Source organism: Tachysurus fulvidraco, chromosome 1 (genome assembly GCF_022655615.1).
Source record: "Tachysurus fulvidraco isolate hzauxx_2018 chromosome 1, HZAU_PFXX_2.0, whole genome shotgun sequence".
Lineage (NCBI taxonomy): Eukaryota > Metazoa > Chordata > Actinopteri > Siluriformes > Bagridae > Tachysurus > Tachysurus fulvidraco.
The window spans coordinates 30153640-30176309 of NC_062518.1; the positions used below are offsets into that span (position 1 = coordinate 30153640).

The following is a 22670-nucleotide window of genomic DNA, read 5'->3' on the forward strand; positions in this document are numbered from 1 at the left end:
GGTTGGAGTGGAAGAAGTTGAGAGTCCTGGCTTCAAGCCCAATGTGAACACCTTTCAGGATGAACTAGTACATTGACTTGCAACCCAGGTCTCTTTATTAGACATCAGTTTCTGAGCCCACTCCCACTCGCATGTCTGATTAAACAAATCCCCACAACCACACTCCAAATTCTAGTGGAAAGCCTTCTCGGAAGAGTGGCGGTTATACTGTACTATCAGCAAAGCAGTCTGAGTTGTGATTTTTGCAGAAAGCACATACGAATGTGACCGGTCAAGTCAACATACCTTTGACTCTATAACATACAGTATTGTGTGCTGTTATACGAAAATAATATTTTATTTGTATAGAATTTTTAACAGCGGACATTGTGCTAAAGCAGCTTTACAGGACTTTAAAAATTCTACATATAATGTACAAAGTTGTATTTGTCAAGCAAGAAGCAAGAGTGGCAAGGAAATAGTCCCTGAGACGATATGAAGAAGAAATCTTGAGAGGAACTCGTCCTCATCCGGTTGACACAAGAGAGTGTGATTTTAAATACTTATCCTTTCTACAACCGAGTATAAAAGTGAAATTGTGTAACCAGGAGCTGTGTGTAATCAGTGCCAGGTTAGTGTGATTATGGCCCAATGTGAAGCTCAGTATGTCTCTAGTATAATGCTGTGGAACTTCTGTGAAGTTATAGAGTTAACAGCTATAACCGTCCTTCCCTGTCTGAAGACTGTTACTAAGAAAGAAATGAAGCTCATCATGTTACTAGGAAACCTCTGTCCTGAAGATTTTCCCATATAGTCTTAGTTTTTCTGAAAGGAAAGTGATCCGCAGTGTTGGGATCCTGTGATGAATTAAAACAAACACATTAATATAAACCTGTGATTGGCTTTAGACCTCTCGAGTTGTGCTATTATGAAATATTATTCAGTAGCTTTTGACCAATCAGAACGGTGTAGAAGTGCAGCAGTATAAGATCTTACACTTTGCAGATGTGTAGGAGAGTCGCAATGCTTAAACACTGCTAATAAATCGTGACTTAATACGTTTGAGCAAATAGCAGTTGAACAGCGAAAGCTCTATTTATAGAACTCATTCTGCCTCTATGAAATATTAAATAACTGGCATATAACTAATCCGGTGTCCAGTCTGACACGCAAACAACGCGGCGTAGACGTTTGCGCCGACGGATTCAGCAGAGACGGACGAGGCTGCGCTATTAGAGCCCCAGTGCCTCCGACTCGAGCCGAGTCAATTTATTGCACGCACATTTGCCATGAAAGCTGAAAATATCGATAGGATGCTATGTGAGTGGAAAGACCATTGGCTAAATAGCATTTGCATTTCAAATGAACACCGTAACCAAGCTTGCAGAGTGGAGTAACCATGGAAATGTGCATCTTATGAGAATAGTGTCACTCATCGTATTGTGCTGCAATGTAGGATGTGTTCACTTTTCTGAGCATGTTGTCCTTGCTCATTTTTTCTTTTGGTTACTGGTGTAACATTAGAGTAACATTTAAAAATGAAAAAGAAAAAAAAAAACATTTGCTTTTAAGGGTCATATTAGTATCTGCTAATCAAACCCTAATGTGCTCTGTGCATCCTTGTGCCTCTTTCACCACCACCACCATCACCGCTGTGTTTCCACATGCTTTGTAACACGTCTTTTTTTTTTTTGGTGGTGGTGGTGGTGGTGAGCGAGAGATTTATTTATTTTTTTTTGTCATTAGTAAGGAATAGCTATAAAAATGAGTCAATAAAGGAATTGATTCACAATGTTATATACATAATACATATTTGTACACAACAGATGTTGGAAATGGATACCATTAGTTTGCATAAGACATGCTCACAAAGGAGGAAATATTTGCTTTCAGTTTGTGTAATCATGTGGATGTTTGGTGTGAATTTTTAATGATCATTATCCAGAATTCAGGCCCAGCTTTAAAGGACTCGTTTTCATGTTAAGGCTTTTCAGAGAATAAAATTAAGAAAATTAAAGCAATCTGGCCAAAAATGGGAGTGAATACATTTTTAATTTTTAAAATGTATTATTCTTATGCAATCTTATTGCTAAGCAGGATCAAGCTGCATATGAAGATGGACGAATGAATGAATGTTCTCATGCAGTTTAAAATATCTAAAGCAGGTCGGCTGGGTGACCTTATTTTGGTCAGATATCATTCATTATCCAGATCACATCTACTTGGTGCATGAATAAACAAAACCTTGAACTTGAGAAGTATTTTTCTAAGTCTTAGATCAGGGTAACAAAGAGCTACTCGTATTATATTATTAGCAGCAATGATCTACATCGATCATTGACCTAAACTAAACCAGCTGAATAATATCTCAATATCGACCAGTTGTATTTTGCAATAAATCATTTTAAATGTACATAAGCAGCACCAGTAAGACCAGAACACCAGAAAGGGGCGAGAAGATGAGTCTCGAGCTACTGGGAGCGACACGTTGGAGACCCCTGTCATAGACAAACTGCGACACGATTATGGGCCAGTTGACTTGGCCTCTGTTAAATGCCATTGTACTGCCTCTCTTGGCCTTAAATCTAGACATTACATAGGAATATGTGAGAATAAGTGATCCACATTAACAGTCTCCTGCTGCTTAATGCATATTGGTGTTATAATTATGCACCTTTTGACCATTTCATAACACACTGTTTCAATGGAAAATAAAGGTCTAGAAGCTGAACTCCATTTTGATCTGTTCAGACAGTGTATTTACTCAGATTATTATAGCACAAAACATCTGACCGCATATTTACACTGTCACTATATAAGGGCATCGCCATAGCCATCACTCAACTGGATGCTGGATGAAAGTGAGTCTTTGCTCAGTGCGCATTGTTTAATGCACAAAGGCACATTTCAGCCAGCAGCACTGATGCATGCTTTATTCATTAAACATGAGGCCAGGTGACACTCTTTATATGAAAAAGCCCCAGGCACCATTGTTTGGTCATAAGATGGAGGAAAAGCTTTCAGTCACTGTGCTACTTCAAAGCCCCGATATCAGTTTTGCATGGAAATATGAACACTAGTGTGAACTCGTGTCATGCATAGATCAAGAGGGTTACATGTTTTTCATAAGAGTTGCGATATAAATGAAGATTAGACGTGGTTCATTGGTGCAGTGTTTTGTTTTGTTTTTCTGAACTTTTCCTCCGTCATTATTTTCCAGTATGCGGAGACATCCACGGGCAGTTCTTTGACTTGATGAAGCTGTTTGAAGTGGGAGGATCACCAGCCAGCACACGCTACCTTTTCCTCGGCGATTATGTGGACAGAGGATATTTCAGTATTGAAGTATGTTTCATGTTGGTTTTATAACCAGTTTTAAAGTATGAGATCAATGCTGCACTAACACATTGAACACTTACATGAAGATTTATTCTTTAAGCCTTCTGTTCTGTTTGGGTCCAATGAACCTTTTTTTAATTTGTCTAAATTCATTTTAATTTGTTTTTATTCACTGTGAAACTAAAGGGATAAAAAACTCTATTGAGCAAATGTTATGTTTGAGAATGAACTAGATTACCCAAATTGGTGAAATATTGATGGACACAATCTGCTTTTTATTAAAATAAACAAACAAACACACAAATAAATAAAAGCTGAATTCACTCTGTTAAATAATTTGCACTTGGTTTACACACACCTGCCAAAAGAACATCCTCACATAAAAGCACAAGAAGTGCCTCTGTGTGTCTTTACTGTTCCAAAAAAAACAAACAAAAAAAAAACAAAACAACAGATATATTCAAGGTTGGTCAAATATTTTTCATATCAGCTACCCAAAGTCAGTGTGACCCATGAACACTTTATCCATTGATAAGTAACAAGCGGAACACAAAGGTTATGAGTTAGATTACGCACAGTCAGTTTATCTACTTTCACACATAGCAGCTTTTCATTTCTGCCATTTCTTTAGTCCTTTATGCTGTCCTTTTTTTTAATTTATCAAGGATGTGCTTGCTTACTTAAATGTTTAACTCTTCATGTGACTTTCAAGTAAACTGTTCACATTATTGCAGTTTTTATCCTGTCACACACCATGAGCTACAGTTTGAATAGTTCAAATAGGGCTACTGATTTATATACTTACTATAGAGCTACAGATTCATACAGTTACTATAGAGCTGCAGATGTTTATAGTTACCATAGAGCTGCAGATTCATACAGTTACTATAGAGCTGCAGATTCATACAGTTACTATAGAGCTGCAGATTCATACAGTTACTATAGAGCTGCAGATGTTTATAGTTACTATACGGCTGCAGATATATATAGTTACCATAGAGCTGCAGATTCATACAGTTACTATAGAGCTGCAGATTCATACAGTTACTATAGAGCTGCAGATTCATACAGTTACTATAGAGCTGCAGATGTTTATAGTTACCATAGAGCTGCAGATATATATAGTTACCATAGAGCTGCAGATTCATACAGTTACTATAGAGCTGCAGATTCATACAGTTACTATAGAGCTGCAGATTCATACAGTTACTATAGAGCTGCAGATTCATACAGTTACTATAGAGCTGCAGATGTTTATAGTTACTATAGAGCTGCAGATATATAAAGTTACTATAAAGCTGCAGATATATATAGTTACTATAGAGCTGCAGATGTATACAGTTACTATAGAGCTGCAGATGTATACAGTTACTATAGAGCTGCAGATGTTTATAGTTACTATAGAGCTGCAGATTCATACAGTTACTATAGAGCTGCAGATGTTTATAGTTACTATAGAGCTGCAGATATATATAGTTACCATAGAGCTGCAGATTCATACAGTTACTATAGAGCTGCAGATGTTTATAGTTACTATAGAGCTGCAGATGTATACACTTACTATAGAGCTGCAGATGTATGCAGTTACTATAGAGTTGCAGATTCATACAGTTACTATAGAGCTGCAGATGTTTATAGTTACTATAGAGCTGCAGATATATATAGTTACTATAGAGCTGCAGATATATATAGTTACTATAGAGCTGCAGATGTATACAGTTACTATAGAGCTGCAGATGTATACAGTTACTATAGAGCTGCAGACGTTTATAGTTACTATAGAGCTGCAGATTCATACAGTTACTATAGAGCTGCAGATTCATACAGTTACTATAGAGCTGCAGATATATATAGTTACCATAGAGCTGCAGATTCATACAGTTACTATAGAGCTGCAGATGTTTATAGTTACTATAGAGCTGCAGATGTATACACTTACTATAGAGCTGCAGATGTATGCAGTTACCATAGAGCTGCAGATTCATACAGTTACTATAGAGCTGCAGATGTTTATAGTTACTATAGAGCTGCAGATGTATACAGTTACTATAGAGCTGCAGATGTTTATAGTTACTATAGAGCTGCAGATTCATATAGTTACTATAGAGCTGCAGATTCATACAGTTACTATAGAGCTGCAGATTCATACAGTTACTATAGAGCTGCAGATTCATACAGTTACTATAGAGCTGCAGATGTTTATAGTTACTATAGAGCTGCAGATTCATACAGTTACTATAGAGCTGCAGATTCATACAGTTACTATAGAGCTGCAGATGTATACAGTTACTATAGAGCTGCAGATGTATACAGTTACTATAGAGCTGCAGATGTATACAGTTACTATAGAGCTGCAGATGTATACAGTTACTATAGAGCTGCAGATGTTTATAGTTACTATAGAGCTGCAGATTCATACAGTTACTATAGAGCTGCAGATTCATACAGTTACTATAGAGCTGCAGATTCATACAGTTACTATAGAGCTGCAGATTCATACAGTTACTATAGAGCTGCAGATGTATACAGTTACTATAGAGCTGCAGATGTATACAGTTACTATAGAGCTGCAGATGTATACAGTTACTATAGAGCTGCAGATTCATACAGTTACTATAGAGCTGCAGATTCATACAGTTACTATAGAGCTGCAGATGTATAGTTACTATAGAGCTGCAGATTCATACAGTTATTATAGAACTGTAGATGTTTATAGTATTTATAGTTTATAGTATAGTTTATAGTACTACACAGTTATTTTGATTTAAGGATTATTTTTATTCAGTGAAATAAAGCTGTTTATGGTATATCTGAACATTTGTCATTACCACATTGCTACAAATGTTTGTTTTTGTGTTTGTATATTCCTTTTCAGTGTGTGCTGTACTTATGGGCCTTAAAAATTCTTTACCCCAAAACACTGTTTTTGCTTCGTGGGAACCACGAATGTAGACATTTAACAGAGTATTTCACCTTTAAGCAGGAATGTAAGTATAGCAAACAGCCTTATTACCTCTTTACCCAGCCACAAAACTTGTATGTTTTTACTTCATCAGCTATTGAGCATGATGTTAACTGTGCTATGTGGAAAATTAAAAATAAACAGGCACTAATATACACACACTGCAGTAACTTTCTTCTAAGGAAAGTCTAAAGAGAGAAATTAAAGTGTTTCCTGTTCAGCCCATGAGGTCATATATGCTACCTGCCTCTTTTGATGGTTTGACTTCAGATGTATTGCATTTGGATTAAAAAAAGAAAAACACCTGCCAGTCAGCCTACGTTTTTCCAGTTTTTTGAAAGCGATTGACTTCTTGGCCGTCTTTTCTATCCCTCATAGGTAAAATTAAGTATTCAGAGCGAGTGTATGACGCATGTATGGATGCCTTTGACTGCCTTCCGCTGGCCGCGCTCATGAATCAGCAGTTCCTGTGTGTTCATGGAGGCCTGTCCCCTGAAATAACAAACCTTGACGACATCAGAAAAGTATGTATGCCACACTGAAACCATCAACTTCCCACTCTTCCAGCAGCTTTATAGAATATTGCTTCGAAGTGTGAAATGTATAATGTTTAAAAAAATGTAAGTAGCAAATTCATACCTAATGTAACACTTTGTAATACCTAATGTGACACTATAACACACGTTATACTTAAGTGAAATGCGAATATTTAGAGACAGTCTTTCAGAAGGTTTTGTGATTCAGACACGGGTATTAGTCTATAAAATACACACTTCACTTGATATTGGTGGATTACTTAATTTCAGTGAACTCCAACCCTCTTATTTGAAAGCAGGCTGTTTTCAAGACCAAGCATCATCGAATTGCTGCTTAATCATGTGACAGCTTTGAAAATTTACACTGACCAGCTATAAAATTAAAACCACCTGTCTAATATTGTATAGGTCCAATTACAGCTTTGACCCACTGAGGCATGGACAAGGTCTCTGAAGGTGTGCTATGGTATCTGGCACCAAGAGGGTAACAGCAGATCCTTTAAGTCCTGTAAGTTGTGAAGTGCAGCCTCCGTGGATCAGATATGTTTGTGCAGCACATCCCACAGATGGTCGATCAGATTTAGATCTGGAGAATTTGGAGGCGAAGCCAACATCTGGGATTTTTGTCATGTTCCTCAAATCATTCCTGAACATTTTTTTCAGTGTGGCAGATACCATTATACTGCTGAAAGAGACCTACAGTCTATGCATCCTAATATAATTCCTGCTGTTTTGGAGATGCTCTGACCCAGTCATTTATCCATCACAGTTTGTTCCTTAGACTCACTCAGATCCTTACACTTACTCATTTTCATGCTTCCAACACATCAATTTCGAGAACTGACTGTTTACTTGCTGCCTAATATATCCTAACCCCTTGGTTTTAATGTTACGGTTGAGCAGTCTATATAAGCTGACAAATACCCATGACTGACTAGCATTGATCAACATATAAGAAAGAGAAAGGGCATCTTTGTTAAATTAAATTAGATTTCATTTACAGCATTTACTTATAAAACAGCAACCTTGAAAAATAGGGATGGTTGATATTGGGAATACAGTGTGCATTTACTTCAGAAGATGATCTGATGGCATGCAAAACTGTCAAATCAAAAGCCAAGTGTACGTTGCCACACATAGCGTTCTGCAAACTGTGCTTTGCAAAGCTATCAGGAAGAAGAACTGTAGCATCTCCCAAAAGCACAAGTAATATGATAAAACATACATTTTTAAACAGTAGCTTTAAACGAAATCGTAAGGACCTGAGCGAGCGGAGCAGTTCCAGCCTGATTAAAAATGAGCACACATGAATTGTACACACACAATGGTATTCATGAGCATGGAGAGGAATTGTCACACGTGTGAGCAAGAGAGAGAGCGAGAGAGAAGCCGCGTTACTTCAGTTCTAACAAGACAGACACATAAGCTTCAACCAGGTTTACTGCTGTAAATCCTTCATCACAGCTTTTATCAGAACTGAGAACATATCCATGTGATGACAGTTTGTCTGGAAAGTCTCTTTATTATTCATTATTCATTTTCATGTTTTTCAACGTTGAATAAATTGAACCCATTTTTAACTAAACGGTGCCAGTTCTGTGATATTACAGCTTACAATGGCATTTTCCTCCACTCCTTTCTGTTATATGATGCACACAGAGCAAGTACCAGATTTATGAAAGTGAAAAAAGTGAAAGTGACGTGACATACAGCTAAGTACAGTGACCCATACTCAGAATTCGTTCTCTGCATTTGACCCATCCAAAGTGCACACACACAGCAGTGAACACACACCGTGAACACACACCCGGAGCAGTGGGCAGCCATTTATGCTGCGTTCCCCGGGGAGCAGTTGGGGGGTTAGGTGCCTTGCTCAAGGGCACCTCAGTCGTGGCCGGCCCGAGACTCAAACCCACAACCTTAGGATTACGTGTCAGACTCTCTAACCATTAGGCCACGACTCTTAATAATCCTACAGTTCTCTCAACTTTAATAAAAATGCCTGGATTCTAAAAATTGTACTCTTCTAACCTCTAACTGAATGCAACCATTTATTTAGCTTATTAACGTGCTTAAATACCAGACGCGGGACTTTGACTTGTATTTAAAAACATTACTTTTGAGTACGTGGTTAGAAAAAGTGTTAATGCTTCACTTGGTTTTTCATGGTGATGTCTTCAAATCCAAGACATCTGTAAACTGAGCATGTGTTCACCATCTCCAGTTAGACAGATTCAAGGAACCTCCTGCTTACGGACCAATGTGTGACCTGCTGTGGTCTGATCCGCTGGAGGACTTCGGCAATGAGAAGACCCAAGAACACTTCACACACAACACAGTGCGAGGCTGTTCTTACTTCTACAGGTAGTACTAAGCACAAAACCACAAGTACCATCATTATTGACAAATATTGACATTTAATATCAAATATTGACATTTACCTCCATCATTTCACATGACCGACACATTCCTACACCACAATCATGAAAGCAGCAGTTTTTTGTTTTTTTTTCTATCTCCCAACAACATACCATCTGAACCCGCTAGATATCTCTAGATTAGAACACCAGGAGCTTATGACAGCAATAAAACTGTTGCAGAAATTGTGAAAAGTGAGAGGTATTACACACTGCCTGAGTTCAGCTGATGCAGTAGGATCCACACAAGCTGTTTTTATATATAGTGTGTGTAGGATAGACCTCTGAGTCTGGGTATGTGTTTATTATACAGCTTCGAGTTCTTGTTGTGCAGGTATGTTCAAAATTTCTCCTCATTTTTACATTTGCACAACAGGAATGAATCTTTGAATCACATTCGTTTTTCTACTGGTAGGCCATCATTCTGGCAGCTATGACATTATGTATGATTTATGCTGTTTTGGCTTTGACTAGAAAATGTCATAGACCTGCTTGTTAGAAAATCGAATCAGACTGGCATTGTTAGATTGGTTTTCAGAAAACCTTGCCTGAAGGACACATGAACCTTACCAAAGACAATTTACAGTTTGATAAAGTATGCAACGTGTAGTATGTGACGCTGTGGTGCAAGCTTTTAAAGATGTATTAAATCCCTTTGCAAAACCAGAACAGCACATGAGGGCATCAGGAAAATCCATTAATACAGCTGAATCCACAGACGAGTGGAGTATAGCAGAAAAGTACTGCAATTAAATTAGTAGTCCTAAGCAGCTACTGCATTTGCATCTCTCTCTCTCTCTCTCTCTCTCTCTCTCTCTCTCTCTCACTCACTCTCTCTCACTCACTCTCTCACACACACTCACATACGCACACACACACATACACAATTTTCTTCCTCCAGCAGTAGGGTGTAATTGAAAGCATACTGCATAGCTGTAGCTTTACGAGTCCGCACCAGTGCATTAGGTCTGTTCTGCCTCTTTTCAACACTTCCAGGGACAAACATCCTGTCTCATCCCACCACGAGCCCTCGTAGCATTTACACACATGGCCAGCTGTGTAATTGCTCACTACTCAAATTTTCACCTGACGTGTAGCACAGGGGAAGGTTGGCTGTTTATCTGGTCTGTAAAATTGTTACCATTTTTAAGATTTTCTTAACACAATTCATAAGTGTTATAGAAGCAAAAATAGAATTAATTTTTATAAGATTAGTATCTTTACCTTTGGGTTAATGACTAATACTCAAATACCATAAATGAATAAGGAATGAAGCACAACAGGGTGTGCTGTTATAGGGAAATAATCATGGTGTGATGCGGCATGATACAAAAATCATCCAACTTCAATAAATGCACTTGGTATAATCCAAAGCTCATTCCAAAGTCTTTTATTCGTCAACAATTATTACAACAATTCGAGTGTTTAACATTTTAGATTAATAGTACTTGTATTTCAAATGCATTCTTAGTTGCATTGAATGTTCTAGAAAGTTCTCACATCAAATTTCTATTATGTGATAGAAAGCAAAACCCATTGCACCGTGAGCCTTGGCTTTAAGTTAAAAATAATACCAAAAATAGCTCTCATAATGCCATGATAATTGCTAATATTATATATATATATATATATATATTATATAATATATATATATGTGTGTGTGTGTGTATATATATATATATTTTCTCTCTCTCTCTTCAGTTTCTATACTTCTGTAAAGCTGATTTGAGACAAAGGGAATTGTTAAAAGTGCTATATTGAATTATTATTAATATTGAAAAGTGAATATTCGACAGCTTTACAGAAAACCTGTATTTAATGTTGTCTTCACTACTTTTTCAGCATATTTTGCAGTAAATTGGATTCCTCAAGGGCAATATAAATATGAACTTCATTTAGGTTTTGTTATTTGTCCAACAGGCAACTAAAGAAAAACAAAAAGATGTCATCTGTACTGTTATACAACAGTCTTGTTTTGCTAACAATAAGAACTGAACTCCAATCCTGTGATGAATGATGGAAACATGGTTAAAAGCATATTCCTAGGATTTACTGAGTAGAATAACGTGTTATTGGAGATGTCTGGTCACTGGGCTGCCTTTATATATGATAGCTTAATGGTTAAGGTTTAGACTACTGATCAGAAGGTTGTGACTTCAAATCCCAGGACCACCAAGCTGCTACTCTTGGGCCCCTAAGTGAGGCCCCTAACCCTCAATCGCTCCGCTGGATGAATAAAAAAAAAACTGAAGGAGCTCTGGAAAAGGGCATCTTCCAAATGCCATAAAAATATAAACTAGTTTTCCCTTTTTAATGGATATAAGAAAAATTCTGTAAGCCTCAGCTAATTTTATCGTATTTTTTTTAGTCTAGTGAAGTTCCACATAAACGAAACCATAAGAAGCCATGTAGCTACCAAAGTGTGAGGAGATCCCCAAAAGTATGCTGTATCTTTCAGTTTTCAGTTGTTTTTTCATTCATAGAAGTACATGTTTAAATACTGCACTGGTATTTGGTACGTATTTGTTTTGCTCAGGTTCAGTATTTTTCTTTAATGAGTTTAGATTCCACCAAACCCATGTTAATCCATTTTTATGGCCTCCAGTTATTTGGCCTGGTACAGCCAGGCACCTCATTCCCTCAACAGCAACTTTTCAGAGTGTATTTGTGCAGGCACCGAGCTCTGTTTGTGTATGATGTTGTTTTAGTTCTGTCAGCTCATTCAGTGGTTGCAGACTGCCACAGGGCAGATTCATCACCAAAGCCAGTTGTAAACACAGGAAAGTTCCAGCATGCCCTTTTCTAGTTGGACGATGGCTATGGTATGGAAAAGTCCAAAAACTCACATCTAGCCTTTCAGGATGGATGAAAGTGTTTGCTTTGGCTTTCAGTCTCTAGCATTGATCTCGAGAGTTTTGAGGTTTCCCGTTGCGTTCCAAAACAAATACATACTGTTTTAATACAAAGTTTCCTTCCTCGATGGTCACTACCAGAAAGTATGTACTGTGCTGAACTGCTACAATATTTTACATTCACTGATGTTCCTGTTACGTTTTTTTCTTTTCTTTCTGTAGTTATCCTGCTGTGTGTGATTTCCTACAACACAACAACTTACTATCTGTCATCCGGGCCCACGAAGCACAGGATGCTGGGTAATGTCTTGTTCAAAATACATGCAACTGAAATAATGATCAATTTATGTTCCTAATGTTCCCGCTGGGCCGTATACAGCAAAGATAAAGTTATCCATGATTTTGTAGCACTGTTTATTAAAAAAAAAAGAGAGAGAGAGAGAGCCACTGCCTAGCAATTTAGATGCAAGCAGAATACTTCTGAATACCTCAGAAATATATTTATTTGTAATTAAGCTCATCTCCTGAAAAAGTGCATACAATTTTCTCCCAAAAATTTTTTAAATGAGCTCAGGTACTGTGTGAAATTCTGCTTACTCACTCCAGCTCAAATGAAATTGCCCTGCTTGTGCTTTAGTCAGTTAATTTGAGCACTTTGCGCAGCAGGAGTTTTATTGATTATTGCAGAGTTATTGTCTGAGTAGTTTGGACTCCCCCTAGTCTCACAGTACAATAGATTATAGCAGTGGGGAGCTGAGCAGTAAATGAAACCCCACAGGCCAAAACCAGTGGGACCTGTTGAGAATATAGAAGAAACCCTAATGCTTTACTGAAGCAGTGGTGATTAATGATTCTGGATTCTGTAACTAGAAAGACAGTGTTAATGATTCAAGGGCTTTTGTTGTTGTCAGGTATCGCATGTACAGAAAGAGCCAGACTACAGGCTTCCCCTCGCTCATCACCATCTTCTCAGCCCCCAACTACTTAGATGTGTACAACAATAAAGGTAAGGGATGTAGACGTGTGTGTGTGTGTGTGTGTGTGTGTGTGTGTGTGTGTGTGTGTGTGTGTGTGTGTGTGTGTGTGTGTGTGTGTGTGTGTGTGTGTGTGTGTGTGTGTGTGTGTGTGTGTGTGTGTGTGTGTGTGTATTGGCACTAGTCTGTGGTTGGCTTGCTGTGGTCCTGCTGAGCTGCAAGATGGACAGACCAAGGCTCAGTTAGTCAGCACTTTTACATTAAAGAGAAAGGAAAGTGAGTGGGTGTTTGGTCATTTTACCCATGATGCACTTTCTCTTTTCTTCTGGCAAATGAAAACGTGAAGATGGATCAATCATTGCTGAGTTCACACAACCCCCTACACAAAGCTGATGTAACTTGTGTGTGGTTGTCAGATATTCAGCAGTAATCAGTAACCTGAATCAGAACTGGTTGAGTTGTAAAAAAAACAATTATTACCTCCAGGATGTGAATAATGTGATTTAATTGTGAATTAAAGTTACAACTCTAATGCTTTGGCCTTGGTTAAGAAAATGTCACAAGGCAAGAGAATTGCCGAGAAAGCTTTTATACTATTGTACTATATTCTATTATACTGGTGTCACAATGAGTCCCACTTATACTATATGGCCAAAAATTGGTGGACACCTGACCATCACATTGAAAGGCTTTCCACTAGATTTTGTAGTGTGGCTGTGTAGATTTGTTCATTCAGCCATGGGAGCATTAGTAAGGTCAATGATCTGAGGAGTTCTGGGTTGCAGTCAATGTCCCAGTTCAATTTGTTGGGTTGAGGTCTAGACACTAGAGTCTTTTGCATCAAGGCTGGTAAAACATCTTGCTTTGTTACACAGGGACACTGTCATGCTGGAACAGTTTTGAGCCTCTTAATTCCAGGGACGGGAAATGAAATGACATTCTAGTCAATTGTCTGATTCACACTTTGTAGAAACAGATTGGAGAAGAGCCCCATATTAACATGACAGTCAGGCGTCCAGATACTTTTGGCTGTAATGTGTATCTTAAAGACTCGGACCAATTTTGTATTCCAGCACCATTACCATCTTTAATTTTGCATCAGTCTGGCTCTTAATGATAGCTTGTTGCTGCAATGTGTTTACATTGCAGCTACATTAACAAACTGTTGCAGGGAGGTGTTTGTTTTTCTGGACCAAAATGAGCTGCCATTAAGCAGATGAGATCAGAGGTGCATTCAGTGTTAGCAGTGCCGCAATGATTTCACTGAGCTATGCTTTGTTCACACCGAACACCATGCACCATCACAACCTCCACACAAACATTTCAAGCTGGATCAAGCAGACAGTGGGCAGGGGGTAGATGGATACATGGGAGATTGATCCTCTCTTCTCAGTGAAGTCAGAGTCATGGCCTGTGTCAAGATTGATAGCCTCAGAGCGCTGCTGTAAATCCAGCAGTGAGAGTGGGAGGGTGTGCCCACATTATCCATCACTCTCCTGGGTTGCCAGATTTACTCTCCAGCTGTCCATCAGCCTGTAGCTCTGCATGCATGAAACACAGAAAGAAGGCAAACCATGACAATGCACAGGAAATCTGACAACAAAGACTGGTGAAGTAGCGGTCGGTAGTGCTGGTCAGGCTGATGTAGCTAATGAATGCCTAACCAGTGTTTTAGTCTCCGAGCAGAGGAAAGCGTAGCAGGACTCAGCATGGGTAATGGCCACAGCCCCTGCCAGCATGCTGAGCTTGTTCCAAGCATTGATTAAAGCACCGAGGGTTCCTCCATCTGTCAGTGGCACAACAGTTGGGGATTCCAGATAAGACATGCCTCGAATACTGATTCTCAGTCAGGTTTTGTCTCAAGCTGCACAAATGCACAGGAGAGATTAGATGATTCAGGAACAGTGGCTTGTTGTCTTCTAAGGAATCTGTTTTTGGGAAATTAATGGTATTTGGGAAATTAATGTTTTTCTATAATGGTGGTTAATTGGTTCATTGATGACTCTGATTTCGTCCCACATGCCACACATTCTAGCATGAGCTGTTTTACCTCTTGAGGTATAGTGTGTTTACCTGTGTTTAGGATAGCAGGTTGTGGGGTCACCCTGTGGTTTGTTGACGTTCTCGGGTGGAAGGTTTTGTATCGGCCACGTCACTTATGATGACTCTGTATCCTGGAATGAGGGAGGGGAGAGAAACAGAGAGAGCACAACAGATTCTCTCCATGGCCACAGTGCTCTGTTTCTTTACAGTCCCATTCTGTTTAGCTTTGATTCCAGGTTTACTGCTTTTTCTGTTTTCATTTGATGAATGACATTGTTCTCAATGTGACTTGGAATGTAATAATATTTAATGTTTGAGAGTTCACAGCTATTAATTATGATAACAGTCATAAAAAGGCAAAATTCTAGATTTACTATTTAACTTGTTAGAACATAGTTTTCATTTATTCATTTCTTTCTTTCTACTTTGGAATTAAATTAGTTTAGCCGTAACTTTTTTTATTCCAACGAGTCATTGTAATGTTTGTTTACATGTAAATAATATCCATGCAAATAAGAAAAATACCTAATATATAGTCTCAACTGTTAAGTGTTAATGAGCACTGGAGCCACCTCATGGTTGTGCTTGGAAGTGCGTCTCAAATCTAATCACATTTAAACTATTTTTACTTTAACTTGTAAAAAGATTTCATAAGCCGTATCATAAATTATTATGATGTATAAATTGTATTTTATAAATTACATTTACATTTTAGGCATTACCCATCTCAACCCATCTAACAAAGTTGGAGTTTAAGTAGAGGCGTGCTCTCAGGTATTTAAGTCTGGCTTGCATTTGACAGCTGGTCCGCACTCTGCGCCGCATGACAACCTGCTATTCTCAATCGAGAGCGAGACTCCAGGCCGGGAAATTCCCTCTTTGCAAACTCAAGTGCAGTGTCAGCTTTCAGTATGTGAGGCACACAAGCAGGAGTCACCATGCTTATTCTAATCCTGATAGCACACTGAGAATGACCTTGAGCCACACAGATAAGATTTCAACAAGATAGCTGGGATTTGTATGTAGACCACTCATTTTATCACTCGCTTTATTGCCCAAAGCAGATATCATACTGGCTGTGGGCCACTCCGAAGGGTAGCATGTTACATTAATATTCTATAATTGATGTCAGGAAGTAAGAGGAATTTATACAGTTAACCCCAGGACTGCTGGCACCAGAATTATTGGTAATGTTTCGTAATAATAAATAAATAAATAAGGATAAAAAGTCAATTAATTATACAGAAGATAAATTGTTTTAATAAAATGTTTTTTTTGTGTGTGTTTTTTGCCCATGTGTAGCAAGGGTGCCAAAAATTCTGGAGCTGACTGTAATTCATGTTTGTATGGTAGATAGTGATAAGATGGAAAGAAATAGTGTTGCTCTCCACACTGAACTTTGTTCATTTTAAAAATTGAGAAACCTGTTACTTGTATGTTTGTGTACTCAGCTATATAAAATGAACTCTCTGTACATTGCATGTTTTTCTGTGAGAGAGTGTGAGAACTGTTGAACATCTAAACTCTTAAATCCTCACTTTTCTTGCTCTCCATGCATTTAGCTGCTGTGCTGAAATATGAGAATAACGTCATGAACATTCGGCAGTTTAACTGTTCTCCTCACCCCTACTGGCTGCCCAACTTCATGGATGTCTTCACCTGGTCCTTGCCTTTTGTTGGGGAGAAAGGTACATTGTGAAACTCTCTTCTGAACACACACACACATTCATGCAGTAATGCAGAATAGCTGTAAATTGATTTTGTATAGAAAGATTTATTCTTCCATTTCAAGTATGTGTTATTTAAACATTCAGTAACATTATAATCAAAGCTGTGGCATAGCTACAAATATTGTGGTACATACCGCTTATCACGGGACGTATTTATTTACTACTTAAAGTATTATTATACACTATCTTTATTGTCACCCACTACTACAGTACATGATCGAACATTCCAGAAAACAGCAATGGCATGATCTTTCTGTCTGTTCTTTTCCCCAGTCACTGAGATGTTGGTAAATGTACTGAGCATCTGCTCCAACGATGAGCTGACTACAGACGAGGAGATTGATGGTAAGATGATTACAGCTAACACACACACACACACTACACTTGCTCAGCTTGGTGTTGAGTTACTCTGGTGTATAGCAGATTAAGCAGTCAGTGTGTGTGGCTGTTTTCAGATCTCTGACACAACAAGGCCGAGTTAAACAGGTTAACTGTACAGGTTAGCTATAAATGTAAGATATGTACACAGTCTGCAGTGAACACGGATGTTGCAGTAAGGCAAAGCTTGGTGCGTTATAATAAAATAAAATAAAAAAACCTGTAAAGCTGATTTAGTTTCCCTAATGCTACGCAATCAGCAGCTGCTCTGATTTAGTTTAGACAGAAAATACAGCTGCTTGAAAGTTCTTCCATTTACACCTATATAATATACTCAATAACCCTGCATGCAGAGGAGACTACCATTTTCTCATGGATGAAAACTATATGTTTAGACAGAAAACATCTGAAGGCAGGGGAACTCTTAAGATTTTCAAATAAGAGAATATGAGAAAATGTAAGGTTTATTTAACTGAGCGTTACCTTTTGGGATTTATAAGCCGATTATGCTAGAAGTGTGCAAGAGGCTGATGTATGTAGGGACTTTCTGCATAACTCAAAGTGTTTCAGCTTCAGCGTTGTTATGTACTGCAAATTCTAAACATTTATGCTGATGACTGATGGGATGTATGCACACTGTCATAACCCCATTACAGCAAAAGCACCAGCTGCTTCTGCCCCTCAGAACAGGAAGTGACAAACAAATGCACCTTCTCTGAGCTACGATATGTCTAAAAACACATATGTCTTTCCCTGCTCTAAAATCCTCAGCATCCCAGCAGCAGCATCACAGTTGTGTTCGCTGAACTGCTGGTGTTTGATATTTGATTTGAAAAGAAAGAGGAATATCTCGGCTAGCAGGCTAAACTATACCGAGTTCACACTCCTTTAACACGTCTTCTGCTCACTTCTCCTCCTCCTGTCAGACATGCTTTAATAGTGTTTAGTTTGGTTCTGAGATTCTTTTAGATTTGAATACCTCTTCCCCAGTTGTTTATTCCTTGTTTTTCTTACATAATCATTGCTTTTTTGTTCTCCTCTCCTTCCCACCCTCCTGTTTGCACATTCTTTTTTTTTCTTCACTTCTCCTGCAGCTTTATCTAATCAGATTCTCTTTTGTTCCCCCACACAGTCATTGGGTCAGGCATTTCCTTTCTTTTGCTCCATAGGTGTGGCTTTCTTCCTCTCTTTTCCTCCATGCCTCCCTCTCTCTCTCTCTCTCTCTCTCTCTCTCTCTCCCTTCCACTCACTCTTTCCCTCTCAGCCTTACTCTGTTCCTGTTTCCCTCTCTCGCTGTCTCCATCCATCTATCTTACAGTCTCTTTGCTTTCTTTGCTTCTCTTTTTCCTCTCCCTCTCCCATCCCTCAGCCATCCACTGATCATTCTTCTGTTCTTTTTCTGTTCTCTTCTGGGGTGTTCTTGAGAAGGACAGCTAATATATGCCCCAAAGAAAGGTACAGCCTCCCACATGCCTTGCCGTGTGCACAGTGCAGCCTTGCTTATTGTTTGTATCTCTTGCTAACGGTTTGCATAACACCAAGTTTAAGCTTTATTATTATTATAGGGAGTAATACTAATTTTATCCTTAATGTCCACCTAAAGTTCTCATTACTCACTTTAAATTAGAGGCTGTAAATGTTTGGTGTATAGATAGTCTTCAGATTTAGTGATAATTATGAAAGAAGCAGTGGATGTTTGTCCATACTTTAAGGGAATATTAGTCTTGTGTGATAATTATAATGTGCTTGAATTTGAAATCAATATTCATCAGAAGTCCATAGCTAAGAAGTGCACATAAGTAGTGAATACAGCAGAAGGTTTATTTAGGTTTATTTATTTATATAGAAGGTTTATATATTAGGTTACAAAACTGAAAAGTGCAGACCGATATATCGTAAGGAATGAAAGTTATGTTAACACATTAAATGTACTCCTTATCCATCATCTCAGCTCAAAGACCCAAATAAGCTGGTCATTCATTTAACGGAGCATTTGGCTAAAGCGTGTGACTTGAAATTCCTGCTCAGAAAGTGAAGAAGGTCTCATGAAACTAGAGTTTAGCAAGTGATGTCAAATCACATGACTGCTCACATCATCAATAGCAAACAAATTAGACATATGTTGACTATATAGTTTGCTGTTTTGATGAGGTAATAATACAAAAGTCAAGTGTGGAGACATCCAAATGGAGGAATTTCAGAATTAAGTGGAACACACAATTAAGCATTCTATCCCATTCAGGGTCATAGTGCCAAGGAACACCAAGAACACAGTCTTGATGGGATACCACTTGCATACAGATTCACACCTTGCGATGATTTAGAGTAGCTGATCCACCTGCCACATGTTGTTAGGAAACCAGAGAACTCCCATGGATAACGTACAAAACTCTGCACTTTCAGTAACCCGAAGCTTCGAATCAAACCAAGGGCCCAGGAGCTATGATGAGGCCGGATATTAACGTTGTATATTTACTGCTGTATTACTGCTTAGCTACAGACTTAACTATGAATTAATGGCTAATATCGGAACTTTTTCACTGCAGTGCTACTAAATTATATATTACAAATACTGTGCATATCATAAATACTAAATGTCTGACAACCACAGTCATGTTGTTATGCTCTCTTGACCACCAGTTTATAAAGTCTGCTCCAAGTATTTCCACTATATGACCAAAGATTTGTGGGAATCTGACTATCACACCTATATGTGGTTCTTCCCTGAACACTTGCAACAAAGGTAGAAGCACAGAATCGAAGCCTTTATTTTGTCACATATACATTACAGCACAATGAAATTCTCTCTTTGAAAATCCCACCTTTGGAGGTTGTGGTCAGAGCACAGGGTCAGCCATGATGCAGCTCCCCTGGAGCAGTGACGCTTAAGGGTTGCTTGCTCAAGGGCCAAACAGTGGCAGCTTGTCAGTGCTGGGGCTTGAACCCTCCGATCAACACCAGCATCTTAAACACTTGAGCCACCACTGTACAGAATGTCTTTAAATGCTGTAACATTATATTTTTTTCATCACAGGATTTAAAGGGTCCAAACCTGTTCCCAGCATAACAATGTCTCTGTGCACAAAGAGATTTCTTCCACAGTCTCATCTCCATCCCCTGACATCAGTGCCTGACTTTACTAATGATCTTGTAGCCGAATGAGCACAAACCGCCAAAGCCACACCCCCAAAAAAATTCTAGTCAAAAGAGTGGAGCAAATGGGGACTAAAACTGAGTGTGATGGTCAGGTGTCTACAAACTGATGGCAATACAGTGTATATAGTGACTGTTTAACAAAGATTGGGTTTTCCCCTTTCGCAACCTTATTCACAGCCCCCTGAAGCTAGCTCATGATTAAAACAGTGTGAATAATAGTGTGTATGTGAAGCTGTGAGGAGCCTCACTGTAACCCTGATTGCAGAAGTCAATAGGAAGCTAACCGAATGCTTAGCATGTGTTTCACTTTCTGAGATCTAGAAGCATTGTATGCTGTAGGGGACTAGTTTATTGATCTGACTTGCCTTTGCCAGGGCAACAAATTAGTCGCATTGCCATGAATTAAGCTTTTTATGGGTTTGGGTAGTTGTACCTTAGGGTTCAATTTAGTTAACACAGCTGTTTATCTTTTTGGACATTAGGATAAAAGTGAACATATTAAATATTTGAACAGTTTAAGATTTTTGAGGCTGTGCCATAGTTGCAGTGAAAGATGTTTTGTAAAACAAAAAACAAACAAACAAAAAAAAACACCAGTACCTGATGTAGATAAGGTTTAAGTTTGCTGTGGCCTCATTGGGACCCTGTGTTTTTCTGCATGTTTGTAGGTGCTACAGCCTCTGCTCGTAAAGAAGTGATCCGGAATAAGATTCGTGCCATTGGGAAGATGGCTAGAGTGTTCTCAGTTCTGCGGTAAGAAATGATTTTTTTTGTGTGTGTGTGTAAGCGTGTGTTAATGTGTGTGTGTGTGTGTGTGTGTGTGTGTGTGTGTTTGTGTAAGTGTGTGTAGGTGTGTATGTGTACATATAAACATGTGTAATGCTGTGTCTGTATTTCAGAGAGGAGAGTGAGAGTGTTCTGACTCTGAAAGGTCTCACCCCAACTGGCATGCTACCCAGCGGTGTTCTTTCAGGAGGCAGAGAGAAACTCCAGAACGGTAAGAACATACACACTCTCACACACTTATACATACACACAGTGCAAAGACATCGGCTCACAAACAAGATGAAGAATCCCTTTTTTTTCCTTTTTTTTTTATGTAATTGGAGTTATATGCTTCATATAAAATATCTACTCTTTTAATGGGTAATGGACAAGAGTAGTCTGTTTCTATCATCAAAATTTTAAGGAATATATAATTATAATATGCATTACAAAATGAAAAGTGTGTTTAGTCTCAGTTTAATGTTCATTGGATTTGGAGCATGTTAATTGTGATTGTCACATCGGCCATCATCCTTTAAGCGATTATATTAACACTGAAATATTTGCTAACATAAATTAGCTCATATCATGTTTATTTCAAAGGGAGAACCTGAGATATAGCAGCAGCACCTCTTATAGGTGTTAATTAATATTATTTATTCTCAAATTCTTGCACCTTTTTCTCAAACCCATTTTCCTATTGTGCAATTTTTTGTGCACATTGTCTGGAGAAATAGATATTTGTCTAAATATGCAAAAAATAACAAACCCATATAAATATATAATAGCCCTGAAATGCTATCTGAGGTCTGACAGTATGTAAGAAAGTTAAAGGCAACCAAAAAGTGAAATGTAACCTTATGTTACATGATGGCCGGCTACAAACTAGCTATGTTCTCTGAGGTTAGTTTAGGCTTGTTTAGCATTTGATGTCATGCTCTCACATATTCTGCCTGTTCCTTACTTGATAGACAGCAAGTTTTTATTGCTCTTCAACAGCAGTGAAATCCCAGCCATTTTAATCCACATCTGTACTTTATGTTCAGCCTCTGAAATGTTCAATTGCCCTCTGTTTTTTTTTTCTCCCCCCACTCACTTAATTTATGAATGTCTACTATTTACACTCTGATATGCCGTCTCTTGGTGGTGTTTGGAACAAGAGCTTTTCTCTGACTCTTTCATACTCACTGTACTATCTCCTGCTATCTCAAACAATGTCTTTTCTTCTCTCTTTTTCATCCTGGAAGCTGCAGGTATAATGTGTCGTGCAAGTGTCTTTCACACTTTTACATGAAACAAACACAAAATGCACTTGATTACTCCACATCGTTAACCCTTCTTCATTACAGCATTTAACAGATGCTGTATTAAAGCATCGCAATGTTTCAGCACGTGTGTGGAAATTGCATCATTTTGAAATGTGTGGTTCAAAAGTTTATAACAGGTGTTGTACAGCATTAATAACGGTGTCGTAAGCACAGAGAAGATTTCAGTGTATGGAGTAAAGCAGGTGGCGCTTCTGAACCACAGATTCCACAC

General features: G+C 38.4%; 1 protein-coding gene across 4 annotated transcripts in view; it reads left to right on the forward strand.

The window, feature by feature from the left end:
* The window catches only part of LOC113657392 (serine/threonine-protein phosphatase 2B catalytic subunit alpha isoform), an 82991-nt gene that overhangs the window by 51985 nt on the left and 8336 nt on the right, over window positions 1-22670 (forward strand). For 2 of the 4 annotated variants that reach the window (XM_047812977.1, XM_047812981.1), the window contains exons 3-13: window positions 3200-3324; window positions 6194-6305; window positions 6659-6804; window positions 9041-9180; window positions 12308-12385; window positions 12997-13091; window positions 16665-16790; window positions 17106-17177; window positions 18639-18665; window positions 21035-21119; window positions 21266-21363. In XM_047812977.1, the coding sequence (XP_047668933.1) occupies window positions 3200-3324; window positions 6194-6305; window positions 6659-6804; window positions 9041-9180; window positions 12308-12385; window positions 12997-13091; window positions 16665-16790; window positions 17106-17177; window positions 18639-18665; window positions 21035-21119; window positions 21266-21363 (1104 nt within the window). The remainder of the gene's footprint in view (window positions 1-3199; window positions 3325-6193; window positions 6306-6658; window positions 6805-9040; window positions 9181-12307; window positions 12386-12996; window positions 13092-16664; window positions 16791-17105; window positions 17178-18638; window positions 18666-21034; window positions 21120-21265; window positions 21364-22670) is intronic. The other 2 variants (XM_027169126.2, XM_047812983.1) reach the window with 1 other exon arrangement.